The 21,443-nt window shown below is 37.7% G+C and overlaps 1 protein-coding gene across 1 annotated transcript in view; it reads left to right on the top strand.

The window, feature by feature from the left end:
* The window catches only part of LOC150086829 (uncharacterized), a 641,413-nt gene that overhangs the window by 100,982 nt on the left and 518,988 nt on the right, over positions 1 to 21,443 (top strand). Inside the window, exon 8 of the mRNA XM_090372286.1 lies at positions 2,800 to 2,949. Within this exon, the coding sequence (XP_090228412.1) occupies positions 2,800 to 2,949 (150 nt within the window). The remainder of the gene's footprint in view (positions 1 to 2,799; positions 2,950 to 21,443) is intronic.

Below are 21,443 nucleotides of genomic sequence, written 5' to 3'. Positions count from 1 at the left end.
CTATCTGAATATTAAGCTGTAGTTTTCGGTGGGTAGCATAAATTAAATTTCATTTATGAGGTTATTCAAAGTCTAAAAAAATTTGGCTTTGAATAACCTCATAAATTATTTCAAATACTAACATGCATTGAAGAGCTTTGTAAATATGCAGCCACATGCTGTACCCTCAATTCCAGAAATCCAAACCTTGTGGCAGATTTTTATTTTATTTATTTTATTTTTTTCCAATGCAAAAAAAAAAAAAAAAAAGTTCACTTTTGCATCATATGGCCTTTAATTAATACTAATTAAAAGAATTCTGCTGAATATATATGCCAGATATACCAAATCCTGTGAGCAGATTATCATGTAATAACTAATATTTATCTATGTACCATATTAGTAAATTAATAAGAGGAGTTTACCTCAATATAGTACGTGGAACACTTCCGTATGATACCCTCCAGAAATTAAAACGGAAAAAACGAAAAAATCGACAACTTACCGGTACATTAAAGTAAAATATAAATAATTAAAGTAAATTATAAATAATTAAATAATCAATTTAACACAATTCAAAATCAATTCAAAACAATTAAAATTCAAATTAACGCAATTAAAAGAATCTAACGAAAATATTCAAAACGATTTTCCTTCCTGAAGCTGACATTGCTTTTCGACCGACTGTCGTGATCACAGGAATGAAAATTATCGAATCAGGCTAAACCTGCAACTTAAATAGTGATTATGTGTCTTCGCGCATGCGCGTAAAGGTCCACGCATCGGAGATCAAATATGGCCGCCGAACATTAACAGAATTCTCGTGTAATTTAATTTCAACGGTTTCTGCAATTAATAGTCGCGTATAATTACGTTGAACGTTAAGTATTTTGGCCTCGTTAAATAAAAAAGTATGTTTTTCGTTAATGGCATGAAAGGCTAATTCTGACGCTGCTGAACGAGAAGCACGAACAGAGGCTTCGTGTTGATTTACACGGATATTAAGAGAAAACCGCGTGGAACCCTGATAAGACGAGTCGCAATCACCGCAAGAAATGTTGTATACTAGATCATTAATTTGTGTTGCGAACGCCGAAAGAACCGAGCGATTGTTCAGTATAGTGTGTAACTTCCGTATAGGCCTAGCTATAATTTTAAATTCGGTATCTTTAAAGAATCTGTTAAGCTGTTTGTGACACTGTTCAACATATGGGACAGAAATAAAGTATTTTTTGATATTACTATTGTTGATTGGTGCAGTATTTTGTACCCTATCCTTAGCTTGTACCCTAATTCGATTTATAGTGTTAATGGGATAACCCCTGTTCAAGAATCTGCTAGTTAATATTTGTATTTCTGAGTCTAAAGCAGAATCCGGGGAATTTTGTTCGAGTCCCGGGTAAGCGTGATTTCACGCTTACCCGGGACTCGAACAAAATACAATTTAGCATCTATCGAAAACCCACAAACACCGGTATGCTTCTACATTATAATAGCTACCACCCGTTCACCTACAAAAGATCGATTATCTTTAATCAATTTCTAAATGCCTATAAATATTCAACGACGGATTCTGCTTTAGACTCAGAAATACAAATATTAACTAGCAGATTCTTGAACAGGGGTTATCCCATTAACACTATAAATCGAATTAGGGTACAAGCTAAGGATAGGGTACAAAATACTGCACCAATCAACAATAGTAATATCAAAAAATACTTTATTTCTGTCCCATATGTTGAACAGTGTCACAAACAGCTTAACAGATTCTTTAAAGATACCGAATTTAAAATTATAGCTAGGCCTATACGGAAGTTACACACTATACTGAACAATCGCTCGGTTCTTTCGGCGTTCGCAACACAAATTAATGATCTAGTATACAACATTTCTTGCGGTGATTGCGACTCGTCTTATCAGGGTTCCACGCGGTTTTCTCTTAATATCCGTGTAAATCAACACGAAGCCTCTGTTCGTGCTTCTCGTTCAGCAGCGTCAGAATTAGCCTTTCATGCCATTAACGAAAAACATACTTTTTTATTTAACGAGGCCAAAATACTTAACGTTCAACGTAATTATACGCGACTATTAATTGCAGAAACCGTTGAAATTAAATTACACGAGAATTCTGTTAATGTTCGGCGGCCATATTTGATCTCCGATGCGTGGACCTTTACGCGCATGCGCGAAGACACATAATCACTATTTAAGTTGCAGGTTTAGCCTGATTCGATAATTTTCATTCCTGTGATCACGACAGTCGGTCGAAAAGCAATGTCAGCTTCAGGAAGGAAAATCGTTTTGAATATTTTCGTTAGATTCTTTTAATTGCGTTAATTTGAATTTTAATTGTTTTGAATTGATTTTGAATTGTGTTAAATTGATTATTTAATTATTTATAATTTACTTTAATTATTTATATTTTACTTTAATGTACCGGTAAGTTGTCGATTTTTTTCGTTTTTTCCGTTTTAATTTCTGGAGGGTATCATACGGAAGTGTTCCACGTACTATATTGAGGTAAACTCCTCTTATTAATTTACTAATATCATTATCAACGTAGAACATATTGAGTATTACAGCTCTGATTCATACTATCTATGTACCATATGTAATAGGAATACATACATACTGGTATTATACTCATTAATATTAGTGTTGCCGACATAATCATAGACATTGCCCATAGACCATAGACATAAGGGATTCTTTGCAGGATCCCTTGGAATATTAATAAGTTAATTCTTTTTTTGTATACATTTTTTTGCATTTATTTCTGATATAGAGTTTGCATTTAGACTTAGTCAAAGTGTTTTATAGATGTTGATGAATGTGCTGAAGGACTAGATGATTGTAATCGTGATCGTGAATTCTGCATAAACTCCTTTGGAGGATATCAGTGCCAACCAAATGTGAAACGTGACTGTCCTGCTGGATACAAATGGAATAATAATAGAGCTATATGTGAAGGTTCGTAAATATCTGATTTAGTACTACGGTTTAAAAAAAAATCTTTTTAATTTCTTAAAGAGGATTTTTTTTCTGAATTATTATTTTTGCAAACAAATAATTTATTGGGGATGAAATTTAAATATTTAAAATTGTGAACTTTGCACATTTAACATAAGAAAAGAAAATTTATCTATGGCTGCTTTATTGAATACATTGGGAGATTGGGAATACATTGAAATCAGTATTTTTAAGTGTATTTATAATACAGTTTTTCAGCTTTCCTTTTTCAAAGATTAATAGGGAAAGTGTGAAACAGTTAAGCTTAAACTATTTCAGGAAATTGTCTTTTAAGTTTTTAATGTTAAATAAAAGAGCATAAGAATCTACGAAAAGTTTAAAAGGATTAATAATAGTAGAACTTGTGTCATTTTACTATATTCCGAAGTTTTTTTGTAATTGCTCTAATCTATCCTGTATATTTTTACTATATTTATTTTTGTTTCAATAATTTATGAATGATTTTAAAAATTACATTTACAAAAGGGATAAATAAAGTGTAGATAAGTTAATTAGACTTAATGTTAGTTAATTTTACATAATGAAAAAGTATATATATAATAAATTCAATTATTGTGATTTAAATTTTTTTTAAATTTTGAATTCACAACAAATTTTATATTTAATTAAAGTTTTTACACCATGAGTGAAGGGAATGAAAGAGAACAGAAATAATAAGTACTCTAAAATTGTATCAAGAATAAGCTTTTTGATTCAAGTTAGTCATGTTTCAGCTATTCCTTTTTTGAGTTATATGCTTGACCACACTTTACAATTAGAGCCAGTGACACTCAGCAGCTGCACTAATTATGCATTTGCATGTGAAATTGGGAAAGGAAAAATGAATTTGCTTTTGTATAGACATATTGTGTCAGTCCTTTACATATAATTAGTCCAGAATCTTAATAACCTCAATTTGGCTTTGAAAATGTATATATATTTAAAATAAATATAAATTTTTGTATTTAAATATGTACATTGAAAGTTATCTATGTAAAATTCTCACTGATTGTCCTTATGTTTGAAACGTTTTACATTGTGCTTGTACAGAAATTTTGATAGTGTTAAATATTCGAGGAACTGAGCTTTTTTATTGTTGTTCAACATTTTGTGTGGTGCTCTGTGTGGTAGTTGTAATGGTTAATTTGGATAGATAAGCAACAAATATTAAGATGGTGTCTTACTAGCAATGTGATGCTGATATCTGACAAGTACACTGTGTCTGTGTGTGTGTGGAAGAGAGAGAGAGAGCGAGAGAGCAAGAGCAAGAGAGCATGTTCATTAGGCATACCTCATAACATGATCCTGTTTATTCATCTGTTCAGCCCACAGAGTTGGTTCAACCACCATTTGTGTCATTTGCCTAGTTATGCACTCTGTCATTCCTTTCTCTTCAAAGTTTGTACTTTCATATGTCCAATCTGATATTTATTGCCAGATATCTTCTAATCTGGAATCTCTTCTTTTTTGTTCTCCTCTAGCTTCAACTGTCTTTACCCCATATTTTCATGTTCATCTACTGCCTCTGTCTCATAGTTCTACAGATCACATAGAACTTTTTCATTTCTTCTCTTTGGAACTCAACTTTATCCAATGTAAATTTTCTAACAGTGAGACAGTATTCCTTAATGATTTTAATGTTCACAGGTCCAACTGCTTCAGTTTCCTAGTTGCATGGACCCAGCTGGTCAAGATGCTGATGCTTTTGCAATTACTAATGACTTTACACAACTTGTTCATTTACCTACCATAATACCAGACAGTCCCAACCATGCACTAGCACTTTTGATCTTTTCCTCATCAACACCCCTTCAAAGTACATAATCAATATTAATGGTCCTCTGAGTATCTCAGATCATACCATGGTAATGGTGTCTTCTCCAGTGGAACCTCTCTCATAGTCATTTGGCATTAAAAGGATGCAAATTGGATGATCTGCCCCTTGGTTGGATTACAGTTTTAAATCTTTGAATCCTAATGATGTTCATTTCCACTTACAGTCTACCAAGTCCCCATTTACTTCTTCTGACAGAATCCCAATGATTAGTTGATTCAGCCCCTGCTCATCTTAGTTGTCCTGATTATTTGCTGTATGATTCCTTTTGCTTCAAAGTTGACACTTGTGCATATGTTCACTCTGATATTCCCTGTCAGAGATTTAGTAATTTGGAATCTCCTCTTTTCGATTAACTCTGGCTTAAAATCTCTCTACCTCATTCTGTTATATTCATCTGTTGCCTCTTTCATTTGCCTAACACCACTAATCATTTGGAACTCTTTGACTTCCTTTCTTTGAAACTTGAGTTTCTGCAGTCCAACTTTTCTAATAGTAAGGTAATTTTCTTTATTCACAATTTTAATGTTCACAACTTCAGTTGGCTTCTTTATTTCTAGTCAGAAGGACCCAGCAGGTCAAGATAAGGCTTTTGCAATTACTAATGACCTCACACAGATTAGTCATTTACCTACCAGAATACCAGACAATCCTAACCACACACCAAACACTAAATCTTTTTCTTACAAACAACCATTTCAAGTACATGGTTGAGGCAAGTGATCCTCTAGGCACCGTGGATCACAACATGTGATGACTTCTTCTCCAATGGAGCCTTTCTCTTGTGGCCACTCTCAACCTTGTGTTGTTTGGCATTACAAGAATGCAAAATGGGATGATCTGAAAGATTTCTGTTCTTCTATTTCTTGATTGGATTACTGTTTTAATTCTCCTGATGTCAGTGAAAGTAAGAGAAGGAGACCGGCGGAATTACTTAGCAAGTACAGGTCACTGTTGAAAAAAAGCCGTGAATTAGGGTTGAACTTGAAAGTGTCTGCAATTCTGCGCAGACACGATAGGAGGGAGTATATGATGAGAGCCTTGTCGATCAATTCTGCCCTGGAGGGATTGTGCAAGGCTCAAGGGGTAGAATTTTTTTCAGCCTGGACTGTACTTGTTAACAGGAGAGATTGCTTCTACAGGGATGGGATACACTTAAATAGAAAGGGTGCAAGAATTTTTGCTGATGCTGTCGAGGCAGTGTTAGGTGGGTCGGAAAACTGCTAGTTGGGGGAGGATACAAGGACTAATAGATTAACAGTAGCCACTGGCAGAGGTGGAAGTGATTCTTGCACTGCTTCTATTGAAATGAGCAGAAACCTGAAAAACAAGATGCAGGATATTTCAGAGACTGCTGGTAGTCATTGCGGTACAAGTAAACACATGGGTTGTGTTAGGGTAGCTAAGAATAGAAACAGGTGCATGTATACCTGCGTGTACACCAATGCTAGGAGTTTGGTAAATAAATTTGATGAATTTGAGGTATTGCTCAAAACATCAAAGGCAGATATTGTTGGGATATCAGAGACGTGGTGTCACACAGATATAAGTAATGCGGAACTGGAATTTGGGGAATACAATGTGTATAGAAAGGATAGACAGGACAGGAGGGGAGGAGGGGTTATGGTATTAATTAAGAAACACATAAAGTCCAAGGAAGTGAAGCCAGTCGACATCGATGGACAGGGCAGTGTCGAGTCAGTTTGGTGTGACATAAGCATAGGGAAATCAAAATTGAGAGTAGGAGTGTGCTATAGGCCTAATGACTCTGATGAGTATAATAAGATATTGTACAGGGAAATAGAGTGGGCCAGTAAATCAGACAGTCTTATAATGGGGGATTTTAATTTCCCAGATATTGACTGGAATTTGTGGGTTGGTCACTCGCACACTAGCAAGGCTTTTGTGGATTTATTGGATGATTGTTTTCTACATCAGCATGTTCGTGAGGCAACAAGAGGGAGCAATACTCTTGATCTGATTATCAGTAGTGATTCTTCATGCATTAAGAATCTGCAGATAAATGAACCACTAGGTGGCAGTGATCACAGTGTGTTGAAGTGGGATTTACTCAAGGAGGTAACTACCATCAGAGGAAAAGGGAAGGGTTTTTGTTTTCATAAAGGCGACTATGATGGTCTGAGACAGTATTTAAATTCTATACAGTGGGACCAACTGATGATGTTACCAACAGCAAACTCAAAATGGGAAGCATTCAAGGAACTAATCTTGGAGGCTACCAGGCTTTACGTACCAACTAAGAAATATTGTTCAAGGTTTAGGCCTAAATGGTTGTCAGATGAACTAATGAGACATGTGGCAGAGAAGAAAAATGCATGGGATACATACAAATTAATGGGTGACATGGAAGCCTATGATAGATATAAGTTGGTCTGTAACCAAGTCACAAAGGAGATTAGGCAGGCAAAGGCAGACTACGAAAAATCCTTGGCAAAGGATGCAAAGAAAAACAGAAAAGAGTTCTTTACATATTTGAACTCGAGAAGGAAAGGGATGAATCAGATTGGTCCACTGGATATTGATAGTTCAACAGTTGAGGATCCTGCTCAGGTGGCTAACAATCTAAATGAGTATTTTGCATCTACATTCACGCAGGAGGAGTTATTCAGGAAGGAGAATGATGTAGGTAAAGTAAACATTGGCAGTGAGCTGGATGATTTTGTAATAACTGAGAGGAAATTGGAGGAGAGATTGTTGAGGATAAACAAAAAAGGCACCTGGGGTGGATGGGATCTATCCAGTTATATTAAAGGAGGCAGCAAAGGAAGTATGCAAACCCCTAGCCATAATTATGAGAGCTTCTTTGGACTCAGGGGAGGTACCCATAGACTGGAGATGTGCAAATGTAACCCCAATTCACAAAGGAGGATCAAAGGCTGACACAAGTAATTATAGACCTGTTAGTTTAACTTCTGTTCCAGGTAAATTAATGGAGGCACTGGTTAAAGAAGCACTGCAGGAACATCTAGACAAGAATTCAGTTATAGCTCAGACGCAGCATGGTTTTGTTAAGGGCAGGTCTTGCCTGACCAATTTGATTGGATACTATGATGTAGTCACAAAAGAACTGGATGCAGGGAATAACTTTGATATTATATATTTGGATCTTAGAAAGGCTTTTGATACTGTTGCACATGGAAGACTGCTGCACAAATTGGAGCAGTGTGGCATTGGAGGCAAATTGCTGCTATGGATAAGGGGATGGTTGAGTGGCAGAAGACAGAGAGTGGTAATCAATGGACACTGCTCAACGTGGACTAATGTTATTAGTGGAGTTCCTCAAGGTTCAGTGTTGGGTCCGTTGTTGTTTTCGGTGTTTATGAATGATATTGATGATGGGATATCAAGTTTAATGTCCAAGTTTGCAGATGATACGAAGGTTGGCAGGGTTGTCAAGGACACTACTGACGCTATGCTGCTGCAACAGGATCTGGAAAGGTTGAACAGATGGGCTGAGAGGTGGCAAATGAAGTTTAACATTGACAAATGTAAAGTACTACATATGGGAAACAGTAACCCCAGAGCAACGTATCAACTCTGCGGTACTACACTGACAGTGGTGGAGAATGAAAAGGACCTGGGGGTAATTGTGCAGGCAGATATGAAGTTCTCTGAGCAGTGCAGACGAGCTGCAAGAGTAGCTCATGGTGTCTTGTCAATGATATACAGGAATTTTTCTAGCAGGGATAAGGAGGTGATTATTCCCTTGTATAAGGCAATGGTTAGGCCACATCTTGAGTACTGTATACAGGTCTGGAAGCCTCATTTCAAGAACGATGTAGAGCTGCTGGAACGGGTACAGAGAAGGGCAACAAGATTAGTGAATGGAACAAAGGGTTGCTCTTACGAAGAAAGGCTTAAGTTTTGCAAATTAGAGAGTCTGGAGACTAGGCACCGGCGAGGTGATCTGATAGAGGTGTATAAGGCTTTGAATGGTTTGAGCATGCTCAATGGCAATGGGATTCTTCATCTTGCTCAGAATAATCACCTCAGAGGGCATAAATTCTAATTGAGGAAGGACGGATGTCGGATAGATATGCGGAAATTTGCCTTTGGCCAGCGGGTGGTTGGTTGGTGGAACCGACTTCCATCACTTGTTGTTGAAGTTGATAGCCTAAACAAATTTAAAGCTCAACTGGACAGGTATTTCGAACGAACGGAGGGGTGAAATGGGAGTGGAGTTTTTTTTTTTTTTTTTTGGCTGATGCTGAATAAGCTTGCTTTCTTGCATCATATGCCTATGCTAATGCTAAATTATTCTTGTAGGGATGAAATACTCTATTCCACCTTAAAATCTTGTCCTTTGTCTAAACCTTGGTTTTCCAATAAATACACTGAGATTGTTTAAGTAAGAAGGTTGCATATCGCAATTGGCTTGCATCCAAATCTCCAGGTTCATTCTCTATCTATACAAAAGCTCAAAACAACTGTGAAGCAGTTATTAATCAGTCCAAACTAGATTCTAAACAGACCAAGAGTATAAAACGTGCTTCTTGTTCAATTGGTAGTCAAAAATGCTTGACTTGATGGGGAAAAGTTGCAGCCAAAGCTAGTGGCTTCAACTTTTGCCCATCTGTACTCCTATCTCTGTTAAAACCTGATGGTTCTATTGCTCCCTTAGATAAAGATAAAGCCCACCTGCTAGTATCCTACTTTTCTTCTAACTCTTGTATTGACGATCTTGGTAAACCACCTCGTAGCATTCCCAGTACACTCCATTCAATGATTCCTGAGGTCTTCCGTCAAAAGGATGTTAGATGAATTTTGAACAGTCTTGATGCCAAGAAAGTTCCAGGTCCTGAGTGTATTTCTCCAATTATTTTTAAAACCTGTGCTGCTGAAATTACTCCTGTTCTGTTTTTTTCTTTTTACACTTTCTTATTCCACTGGTGTTTTTCCTTCTGTTTGGAAAATTACTCTTATTCAGCCAGTTCCTTAAAAGGGTAACAAATCCCTCCCAAAAGCCTTTGACATTTCAAAGGCTTTTGATCATGTTTGACAAAAGGTTTTCTAAATAAGCTTTCATCTTATGGTTTCCAAACTTTTTTGTAATTAGGTATCCAGTTTTCTCTCTGACTCCTCACTTCAGATGATAGTAGACAACTCTTGGCCTTCTGCACTTCCCCACTAATGCTGGTGTCCCCCCAGGGTTTAGTTCTTTCTTCCAATATTTTTTTATTCTATATTAATGAATTTATTTCATTGACTGGAAATCCTGTCCATAGTTTTGCTGCTGTAGCACATTTCATTGCACCTTCCAGTTTGAGAAAACTGGACAAACTTGCCCTGCACAAACAGCTTCAACTTCTTGAATAACTGCTACCAATTCCTTAAATGTTGATCTCCAGGTAATTCTCCAGTGGGGCAAAAGTAATTAAGTTGATTTAAATCCTTCTAAAACTCAGTACCGTCTAATGTTTTGTAAAAAAAGGACTCTTATGCTTATCTTTGATGACACTGATTTCTAGGCAAGATCATATATCTATATTAGGGATTACCCTGACTTCTAATCTTTCTTGGCATAAGTGTTGCTTCCTCTGCATCTAAAATACTGGGTTTTCTCTTTTGCTCTCAGCATTACTTTTTGACTAAACAGCTACTCACTCTGTAAATCTCAAACCATCCTACCATGGAATATTGCCATACATCTGGAGGCAGTGCCCCATAACCTCTCTCAGGTTTCTAGACTCCATTCACAAGAGTGCAGTTATGTTAATTAATGACTGATCTCTTACAAACTCTCTCCACTGTCTGTCTCATAAATGTTCTGTTTCTACTGCACGCCTTTTCTATAGACACTTTTGTTGGCACTGTTCTGAATTATTTTCTGTAATTCTCCCTCTCTGTTTTCCAAACCAGTCTGAACACATTTTGCAACCAGTCAGCATCCTTTTACTGTCCAACTTCAAACTCACAGAACAACTTTTCTTCTTTCTCATTTTTCCCTTCAAATTCCAATTTCTGTGATGTTCCAATAAATGTGCTCAGGCTGTTCAAGATAAGAATATAGCTCATCAAAATTGGCATGTATCCAAATCTTCAGCTTTATTTTCTGTTTCCACTAAAGCTTGCAATAATTGTAAAATACTTATTAATCAGTTCAAACTTGAGCAGTTTAAGAGTAGAATACTTGCTTCTTCTTCAAATGGTAATCAAGCCTTCTGATCTTTTGCTGAAGCTCTTGGTTACAACTTCTGTCCATTTATAATTCCATAGCATTTACAACCTAATGCTTGACTATCGTCATCAGCCAAAGATAAAGCTCATTTAGTAGCATCTTTCTTTTCTTCCAACTCTTGTATAGATGATTTTGGTTAACTACACCAAAAAAAAAAAAAAAAAAAGTGTGTGGCTCTTATGCTCTTCTTCAATGACACTCAATTTTCAGACAGGATTACATATTTCTGTTGGGGGTTACTGTAACCTCTAATCTCTCTTGGCATAAGCACATCTCAAATTTTGGTTCCTCTGCATCAAAAAAACCTGGGTTTTCTTTTATTCTCAGTATACTTTCTTCTAAGCGACTGTTGACTCTGTACAAATCTCATATCCACTCTACCATGGATTATTGTTACCACATCTGTGGTGCCAAAGTGTGTCTGAAGCTCCTAGAAAGAAAGAGGACAGTCAGGTTAATTAATGACCCATCTCTTACAAAGTTTCTACACTCTGTCTCATAGCGATTCAGTTTCTACTGCCTACCTGTTTAGTAGATACTTCCACGAGCACTGTTTTTCTGAATTGCATCTGTAATTCCACTATTCCCTTCCAAACCAGTCCAGACATATGCTTCAACCAGTCAGCACCCATTCACTGTCCAACTCCAAACTCACAGAGCTAGCTTTTCCTGTTCCTCATTTATCTGTTATATTTCTGTCTTCTGGAAAAACTTTACTTCTAATGTATTTCCTGAAAATTACAATCTCCAGAAATTCAAGTCTGATGTTAACAAATATCATCTGTTTTCTCAGCTTTCAGTACTGTAGGTTCTAATACCTTTTGTATTTGGAGATTTCAAAAAAAAATAAATAAATAAAAATAAAAAATAAATAAAACAGCATCAGATCAAAGAACTAACCAGCAAAGGAATAAAAATCTCTAAATCAGGGCTATGATAGTTTCCATAAACAAGGAGTCATACTCTGATTTACCTATCCATCTAGAGCTTGATGTGCATTTAATAGTTAGACATAAAGTGACTCCAAACTGTAACATTAGCCTGGAATGGTGGCATCCTAGAATCACTCTGTTAATTCTATATTAAAATTGTTATAACACAAGACAAATATCATAAATTTGTAGAAAAATCCTGGGAATATAGCTCTAGTAATTAAAAAAAAAAAAAAAAAAAAAGTGGTAGATTTGGATCCAGAAGCACCTAAGGAGTGCATCTTAATCGTTTCAGGGATGAGTGTTACAATCATGTGTGAACTTGGGCTGCAAGTTTTTTTTTTTTTTTTTTGCTAGTGACTGGCTCTGTGGAGTCAGTTTTTTAACTGGACTTTAAAAAATTTCAGAAAATGAAAACTTTATATATAAATACTTTTAAAATATTAATTTAGTTTTAATTTCCCCAAAATTAGAGTGAAAGTATTGCCAAAAATCAAATCAGAATTGGCACCTCCGTAGCCAGGTGGGAAGGAGCAGCAGTGCGTAGCACACGCTTCTTGATTAGACCGGGGTTCGAGCCCGTCACCACCGAATACGGAGGATGCGGAAAGGTCAGGGAATGACCACCGCATATACCGGAGCAATATGGCCTTAGTTGCTAATGCTCCTAAAAACCAAATAACAAACAAACAACAACAAATCAGAATTAAAAAAAAATTGTAAAAGATTTGTTAAACGGAACTCATTTTCCCTTTTTTGGTGCAATAATTATCTTCTGTATATACAGGGTGTCTCAAAAATATTGGTACAAATGTTTAGGGGAGGTAGGTAACATCTAAAGGAATGTGAATCGCATAGGAACCCATAACTAGAAATGTCACAGGAAAGTAGTAGTAGAGGCACAAGAAGCAGAAACGACACAAGATAGTAATTAGTGGCAAATTTTATTTGACATAATATTAACAATGGAGTACGAGATGGATGCATTTCATGATGTTACAACAGATGCTCGAACGTTCCACCATGAGACGCGATGCATGTGTGACACCGATGCAGCATGGATTGGCGGACACAGTGGAACACATCTGGAGTTTCTTTGACAGTAGCAGCAGCACAGACGAGTCTCACCATGAGATCCATTTCCATCTCCACAGGCAATTCATACGATAGATTTGAGGGGCCCCCCCACAGAAAGAAATCAAGGCTCGATAAATCAGGTGAGCGTCGGGGCCAGGCAACGGGTTCACCATGGCCAATCCATCAACGCCCAAAACACCTGTTCAAATGGTCACGAATACACCTTCCATAATGGGCAGGCACCCCGTCATGTTGAAACCAAATGTTGCGTCTCACATTTGCTGGAACATCGTCAAGTAACCCTGGTAGAACTTGTTCAAGAAAGATGTGATATTTAGCGGAGTTCATGCGGGATGGTTACAGGTATGGGCCGACTAAGCAGTCACCGACCATACCTGCCCACACATTTATTGCGAAGCGATGTTGGGGCGCACACCGTGTGGGTTGTCGTGAGCCCACACATGAGCATTGTGCTGATTGAATAAGCCTTCCCGAGTGAAATAAGCCTCATCCGTGAACAAAACATAGGCTGGAAAATTCAAGACTTGAACACTTTCTTGGAGAAACCACTGCACAAAAGCCACATGTGCAGAAGGATCTTGGGTAAGCAGTAACTGAACCCTTTTGAGGTGAAAGGGGTGTAAGGAATCGTCGTGCCAGACACGCTGTACACTGCAACGAGACACTCCTAAGGCAGCGGCAACGGCATGTGTGCTAGTAGTAGGATTATTCTGGACGGCATTCAACACACTTTCTTTTATGGTGGGAGTTTGCGTTGAAAGTGGTCTGCCCGCACTACTCCTGTTACCTCTAAATGACCCATAATCGCACAAATTTTGATGCATATGCGAAACAAACTGTGGTCTGATACATGTCTTTCTGGGAAGTGTTCTCCATAAATTCGTTGAGCGGCTCGTCCATTGCCCTCTGCTAATCCATACACTAGATGCATGTCTGCCAGCTCACAGTTCGTATATCGATGCATGCTCCTCTTCGTGTGGCGACTACTGCTTGAATTAGTAAACCAGAAATTTTCCCTCTCACGAACTGATGAACAGCGCCATCTACCGACTTACGGTGACGTTTTATGGATTCCTATGCGATTCACATTCCTTTAGATGTTACCTACGTCCTATAAACGTTTGTACCAATATTTTTGAGACACTCTGTATATAATTTGGGTTCAATTGCTTCAGTGAATTTTCCAGAGAATTTTGGTTTATTGAAGCCCAAATCAGACAACAGCACCGACAGACTGTATCTCCTCCTGTTCCTCCAATTTTAGAATTTATTTTTGTGTCGTCATCTGTTATAAACTTTCGCTATAAATATTTGGAAATATTGATGGCACCATTTACTGGAATTTTTTAAGATAGTTCATACATTTTTATGTGTGAACTGTCTTTATTTGATGAGTATCAGATCCATTATTTGAAAAGCATTTTGAATTAACTTTGAAAATCATATATATACACGTACACCTTGGGGCTCACACGTGAAAATGTATATATATATTTGCACACTCCATACATGATTAATAGAATATTTAGTTAAGGCCCCTTCTGAAATTATTATTTTTTAAATTTTATTTTTATTATTTTTAAATTTGAAGTTAAAAATAAAGTTTTTTTTTTTTAATGAATAAAGTGCTTTAATACTATAATAATTACCTCTAAAGAATTTTAGATGAAAAAGAAAGGAATTGATTAAAAAGTATGCTTATGGCATCCGGCACCTAAGATTGTTCTCTAGGAAGTAAGGTATCCAAACATCTATGTTAATTTGTTTCTCGACCTTAAAACAATAATACAGCTAGAGTTGTGGCATCATTATAATGTTATGTTTTTAACATTAATTGGAAAACTGGTCTTATCACCATGGTTTAGGTACTGATTAGACTTCTTGAATAATTTTTTTTTTTTTTTTTATGAAAACTCCAAACACGAGAGGTATTAGAACCTATAGTACTTAGTACCGTGCTTGGGTTGGTTGGAGGTTGAGAAGACGAAAGAAGATATTTGTTGACATTAGACTTGAACTTCTGTAGACTAATTTTCAGGAAAAACGTATGAAGGAAGGTTGTTCCAGAAAACTGCAGTTCAATGAATAAATGAGGAAGATGAAAAGTTGGTTCTGTGAGTTTGAAGTTGGACAGTAAATGGATGTTGGCTGGTGGCGGCACGTGTTCGGACTGTTTTGAAGGAGAGAGTGGGAATTATAGAAGCCAATTCAGAACAGTGCCCATGGAAGTATCTGTAGAAAAGGCATGCAGCAGAAACAGCATATCTATGAGACAGAGCGTGCAGAGACTCTTTTAGAGAGGAGTCACGGTGGGGCGGATTTGTGATTTGTACAGAGTGAAGAGCTGTTTGGAAGAAAAGTAATGCCAAGAGTGAAAGAGAAAACCAAGTTTTTTAGATGCAGAGTAAGCAATATTTGTAATGTGCTTTTGCCAAGAGAGGTTAGAAGTCAGGATAATCCCCAAAAGAGATATATCATTTTGCCTAGCAATTGGAGTGTCACCAAAGATAAGCATAGGAGCAGAAGAATCCTTTTTGCGAGATATAAGACAAGACTGAGTTTAAGAAGGATTGAAATCAACTAAGTTGTCTTTGCCCCACTGGAAAATTACCTGGAGATCGGCATTTAAGGAATTGGTAGTGAATATTTGAGAAGTTGAAGCTGATTGAGCAGGACAAGGTTTCTTAAAACGGAAAATGGAATGCAATGTGCTATCATCGGCAAAACTATGGATAGGATTTCCAGTCAATGGAAGAAGGTCATTAATATGCAAGAGGAAAACAAGGGGGGGGGGAAAGAACTGAACCTTGGGGGACACCGGCATTAGTGGAAAAGTTAGAAGACAGAGAGCCATCTACCATCACCTTCAGTGAGCGATCAGGAAGAAAACAGGATAACCAATTACAAAAAAAAGTTGGAAAACCATAAGATGGAAGCTTGTTCAGAAGACCTTTATGCCAAACACGATCAAAAGCCTTTGAGATGTCAAGAGCAACTGCTTGTGTTTCACCAAACTTTTCGATTGAATTTGTCCATAAATGAGTAACATAAGCCAGAATATCACCAGTGGATCGACACTGACAGAATCCATACTAGCGATAGTTGATCAGACGGAAGGTTTCTAGGTAGTTTTTAGAGTTGATAGTTAAAGTTGTAGAGCGGATATCATCTTTTAAGGGCACAAAATGTGATATAGTTGTACACGTTGGCACTAATGATATCAAAAGTAGGAGACCGGCAGAATTACTTAACAAGTACAGTTCACTGTTGAAAAAAAGCCGTGAATTAGGGTTGAATTTGAAAGTGTCTGCAATTCTGCCCAGACACGATAGGAGGGAGTATATGATGAGAACCTTGTCGATCAATTCGGCCCTGGAAAGATTATGAAAGGCTCAAGGGGTAGAATTTTTTTCAGCCTGGACTGTACTTGTTAACAGGAGAGACTGCTTCTACAGGGATGGGATACACTTAAATAGAAAGGGTGCAAGAATATTTGCTGATGCTATCGAGGCAGTGTTAGGTGGGTCGGAAAAATGCTAGCTTGGAGGGAGACAAAGACTAATAGATTAACAGTAGCCACTGGCAGAGGTGAAAGAGATTCCTGCACTGCTTCTATTGGAATGAACAGAAGCCTGAAAAACAAGATGCAGGATATTTCAGAGACTACTGGGAGTCATTGCGGTGCAAGTAAACACATGGGTTGTGTTAGGGTAGCTAAGAATAGAAACAGGTGCATGTATACTTGCGTGTACACCAATGCTAGGAGTTTAGTAAATAAATATGATGAAATTGAGGTATTGCTCAAAACATCAAAGGCAGATATTGTTGGGATATCACAGACATAGTGTCACACAGAAATAAGGAATGCAGAACTGGAATGTGGGGAGTACGTCTACAGAAAGGATAGACAGGATAGGAAGGAAGGAGGGTTTTGCTATTAGTTAAGAAATACATAAAATCCAAGGAAGTGAAGCCAGTTGACATCACTGGACAGTACAGTGTCGAGTCAGTTTGGTGTGACATAAGCAATGGGAGATCAAAATTGAGAGTAGGAGTGTGCTATAGGCCTAATGATTCTGATGAGTATAATAAGAAACTGTACAGGGAAATAGAGTGGGCCAGTAAATCAGAGAGTCTTATAATGGGGGATTTTAATTTCCCAGATATTGACTGGAATTTGTGGGTTGGTCACTCACACACTATCAAGGCTTTTATGGATTTATTGGATGATTGTTTTCTACATCAGCATGTTCGGGAGGCAACTAGAGGGAGTAATACTCTTGATTTGATTATCAGTAGTAATTCTTCATGCATTAAAAATCTGCAGATAAAGGAACCACTATGTGGAAGTGATCACAGTGTACTGAAGTGGGATTTACTCAAAGAGGTAACTACCATTAGGGGTAAAGGGAAGGGTTATTGCTTTCGTAAAGGCGACTACAATGGACTGAGACAGTATATAAATTCTATACAGTGAAACCAACTGATGATGTTACCAACAGCAAATTCAAAATGGGAAGCATTCAGAGAACCTATCTTGGAAGCTACTAGGCTTTACATACCAACTAAGAAATATTGTTCAAGGTTTAGGCCTAAGTGGATGTCAGATGAAGTAATGAGACATATGGCAGAGAAGAAAAATGCATGGGATAAATACAAATTAACATGTGACACAGAAGCCTATGATAGATACAAGTTGATCTGTAACCAAGTTACAAAGGGTGTTAGGCAGGCGAAGGCAGATTACGAGAAATCTTTGGCAAGGAATGCAAAGAAAAACAGCAAGGAGTTCTTTACTTATGTAAACTCTAGAAGGAAAGGGATGAATCAGATTGGTCCACTTGATATCGTTGGGTCAACTGTTGACGATCCTGCTCAGGAAGCTAACAAACTAAATGAATATTTTGTATCGACATTCACACATGAGGAGTTATTCAGCGAGGGGAATGCCAGAGGTGTAGTCAACTCTGGCAGTAAGCTAGAAAATCTTGTAATAACTGAGAGTAAAGTGGAGGAGAAATTGTTGAAGATAAAGACATGATAGGCACCTGGGGTGGATGGGATCTATCCAATTATATTAAAGGAGGCAGCAAAGGAAGTAAGCAAACCCTTAGCCATAATCATGAGAGCTTCCTTTGACTCAGGGAAGGTACCCACAGACTGGAGATCTGCAAATGTGACCCCAATCCACAAAGGAGGATCAAAGGCTGACAAAAGTAATTATAGACCTGTGAGTTTAATTTCTGTTCCAGAAAAATTAATGGAGGCACTGGTTAAAGAAGCACTGCAGGATCATCTAGACAAGACTTCAGTTATACCTCGGACACAGCATGGTTTTGTTAATGGGAAGTCTTGCCTGACCAATTTGATTGGATACTATGATGCAGTCACAAAAGAACTGGATGCAGGGAATAACTTTGATATTATATACTTGGATCTTAGAAAGACTTTTGATACTGTTGCACATGGAAGACTGCTGCAGAAATTGGAGCAGTGTGGCATTGGAGGCAAATTGCTGCTATGGATAAAGGGGTGGTTGAGGGGGAGAAGACAGAGAGTGGTAATCAATGGACACTGCTCATCGGGACTAATGTTATCAGTGGAGTCCCTCAGGGTTCAGTGTTGAGTCCATTATTGTTTTCTGTATTTATAAATGATATTGATGATGGTATATCAAGCTTAATGTCCAAGTTTGCAGACGATACAAAGGTCAGCAGGGTTGTCAAGGACACTACTGACACTATGCTGCTGCAACAGGATCTGGAGAGGTTGAGCAGATGGGCTGAGAGGTGGCAAATGAAGTTTAACATTTACAAATTTAAAGTACTACATATGGGAAATAGCAACCCCAAGCAACGTATCAACTCTGTGGTTCTACACTGACAGTGGTAGAGAATGAAAGGGACCTGGGGATGGTTGTGCAGGCAGATATGAAGTTCTCTGAACAGTGCAGATGGGCTGCAAGAGTAGCTCATGGTGTATTGTCAGTGATATATAGGAATTTTTCTAGCAGGGATAAGGTGGTGATTATTCCCTTGCATACGGCAATGATCAGGCCACACTTAAAGTACTGTATACAGGTCTGGAGGCCTCATTTCAAGAAGGATGTAGAGCTGCAGGAACAAGTACAGATAAGGGTAACAAGATTAGTGAATGGAACAAAGGGGTGCTCTTATGAAGAAAAGCTTAAGGTTTGCAAATTATAGTGTCTGGAGACTAGACACCAGCGAGGTGATCTGAGAGAGGTGTATAAAGCCTTGAATGGTTTGAGCATGCTCAATGCTGAAGGGATTCTTCCTCTTGCTCAGAATAATCACCTGAGAGGGCATAAATTCAAATTGAGGAAAGACAGATGTAGGATAGATGTACGGAAATTTGCCTTTAGCCAGCGGGTGGTTGGTTGGTGGAACAGACTTCCATCCCTTGTCGTGGAATTTGATAGCCTAAATAAGTTTAAGGCTCAGCTGGACAGATATTTCGAACGAACAGAGGGGTGAAGTGGAAGTTGTTTTTTTTTTTTTTTGGCTGATGCTGCATAAGCTTGCTTTCTTGCCTCAAATGCCTCTACTAATGCTAATGCTAATTGATTTCTCCATTACTTTAGAAAGAGTAGAAGTAATTGCAATGGGATGATAATTGTATGGAAGGGACTTGTCATCCTTTTTAGGAACTGGCTGCATATGAGCAAATTTCCAAGCAGAAGGAAAAACACCTTTGGAATAAGAAAGTGAAAAAAGGTGGCAAAGAACAGGAATAAGTTCGGGAGCACAGTGGAAAAATACCATCAGGACCTGGAGCTTTCTTAGCATTGAGATTCGTCAAAATCCTTCTGACATCCTTTTGACAGAAGACCATAGGAGGCATTGAATGGAGCATGTTGGGAATGGTGGGAGGTGTTTTACCAAGATCATTAATACATGAGTTGGAAGAAAAATAGGATTCCAGCATGTGAGCTTCATCTTTGGCTGAAATGGCAATAGAACCATCTGGTTTTGACAGAGGTGGGAACAGAGATGGGAAAAAGTTGCAGCCAATAGCTTTGGCAAGAGACCAGAATGCTCGGCTACCATTAGGGCAAGAAGCAAGTTTACTACTCTTAGCTTGTTCAAAATCTACTTTGGACTGATTAATGACTGCTTAACAATTGTTGCGAGCTTTGGTGTAGGCAGAAAAGAAAACTGAAGAAATTGGAAACAAGCCAATTATGATATGCAATGTTCTTCTATTGAACAACTGTAGCACATTTATTGAAAAACGACGGTTTAGATAAAGGATGAGATTTTAAAGTGGAGTGTGGAATGAAGGATTCCATTCCTACAAGAATAATTTCACTGACATGATATGAGCAAACGTTGACATCACAAGTTTTGAAACAGTAATCCAACCAAGGAAAAGAAGAAAAGAAATCTTGCAATAAATCCCATTTTGCATTTTTGTAAAGACAAAAAAATACGAGGTTAGGAATAGCCATGAGATAAATGCTCCATTGGAGAAGAGGCAATCACCAAGTTGTGATCTAAGGTGCCTAAAGGACCACTTACTTCGATCGTGTACTTAGAAGGGTTGTTTGTGAAAACAAGATCAAGTGTGTTGGTTGTATGGTTACGATTGTGTTGTATTCTTGTAGGTAAATGAACAATATATGCAAGGTCATTATTAATTGCACAAGCCTCAGCATCTTGACCAGCCGGGTCATTGTGATTAGAAAACGGAAGCCAGCTGGAGTTGTGAACATTAAAATCACCAAGGAAAATTACCTCACTGTTAGGAAAGTTGGAGTGGAGAAAGCCAAGTTGCAAAGAGAGGAAGTCAAAGAGCTTCAAGTGATTAGTGGAGTTGGGAGAAGGGATTTGACAGAATGAGGTAGAGAGATTTTAAGCCAGAGAAGATTCCAAATTACCAAGTCTCTGACAGGGAATATCGAAACGAACATATGTACATGTACCACTTGTGCATATGTTTGTTTCGATATTCCCTTCATATTCGTTTCGATGAGGTGAAAGGAATCATATAGCGAATAATTGGGGCAACTGAGATGAGCAGTAGTTGAATCAACTGATAACTGAGATTCTGTCAGAAAAAGTACATGGAGTTTGGCAGACTTCAAGTGGAAATGGACATTAGCATTATCATTAGTAGAGGCATTTGATGCAAGAAAGAAAGCTTATGCAGCATCAGCCAAAAAAAATAAAATAAAAAAAATAAAATAAATAAATAAAGAAAAAATAATAAAAAATAACCACTTCCACTTCACCCCTCTGTTCATTCGAAATACCTGTCCAGCTGAGCCTTAAACTTATTTAGGCTATCAACTTCCATGACAAGGGATGGAAGTCTGTTCCACCAGCCAACCACCCGCTGGCTAAAGGCAAATTTCCCCACGTGTATCCTA

This window comes from Mastigoproctus giganteus, chromosome 4 (genome assembly GCF_048544385.1).
Source record: "Mastigoproctus giganteus isolate SK-2022 chromosome 4, ASM4854438v1, whole genome shotgun sequence".
In the NCBI taxonomy this organism is placed as follows: domain Eukaryota; kingdom Metazoa; phylum Arthropoda; class Arachnida; order Uropygi; family Thelyphonidae; genus Mastigoproctus; species Mastigoproctus giganteus.
This window is presented reverse-complemented; position numbering and strand designations above follow the sequence as displayed.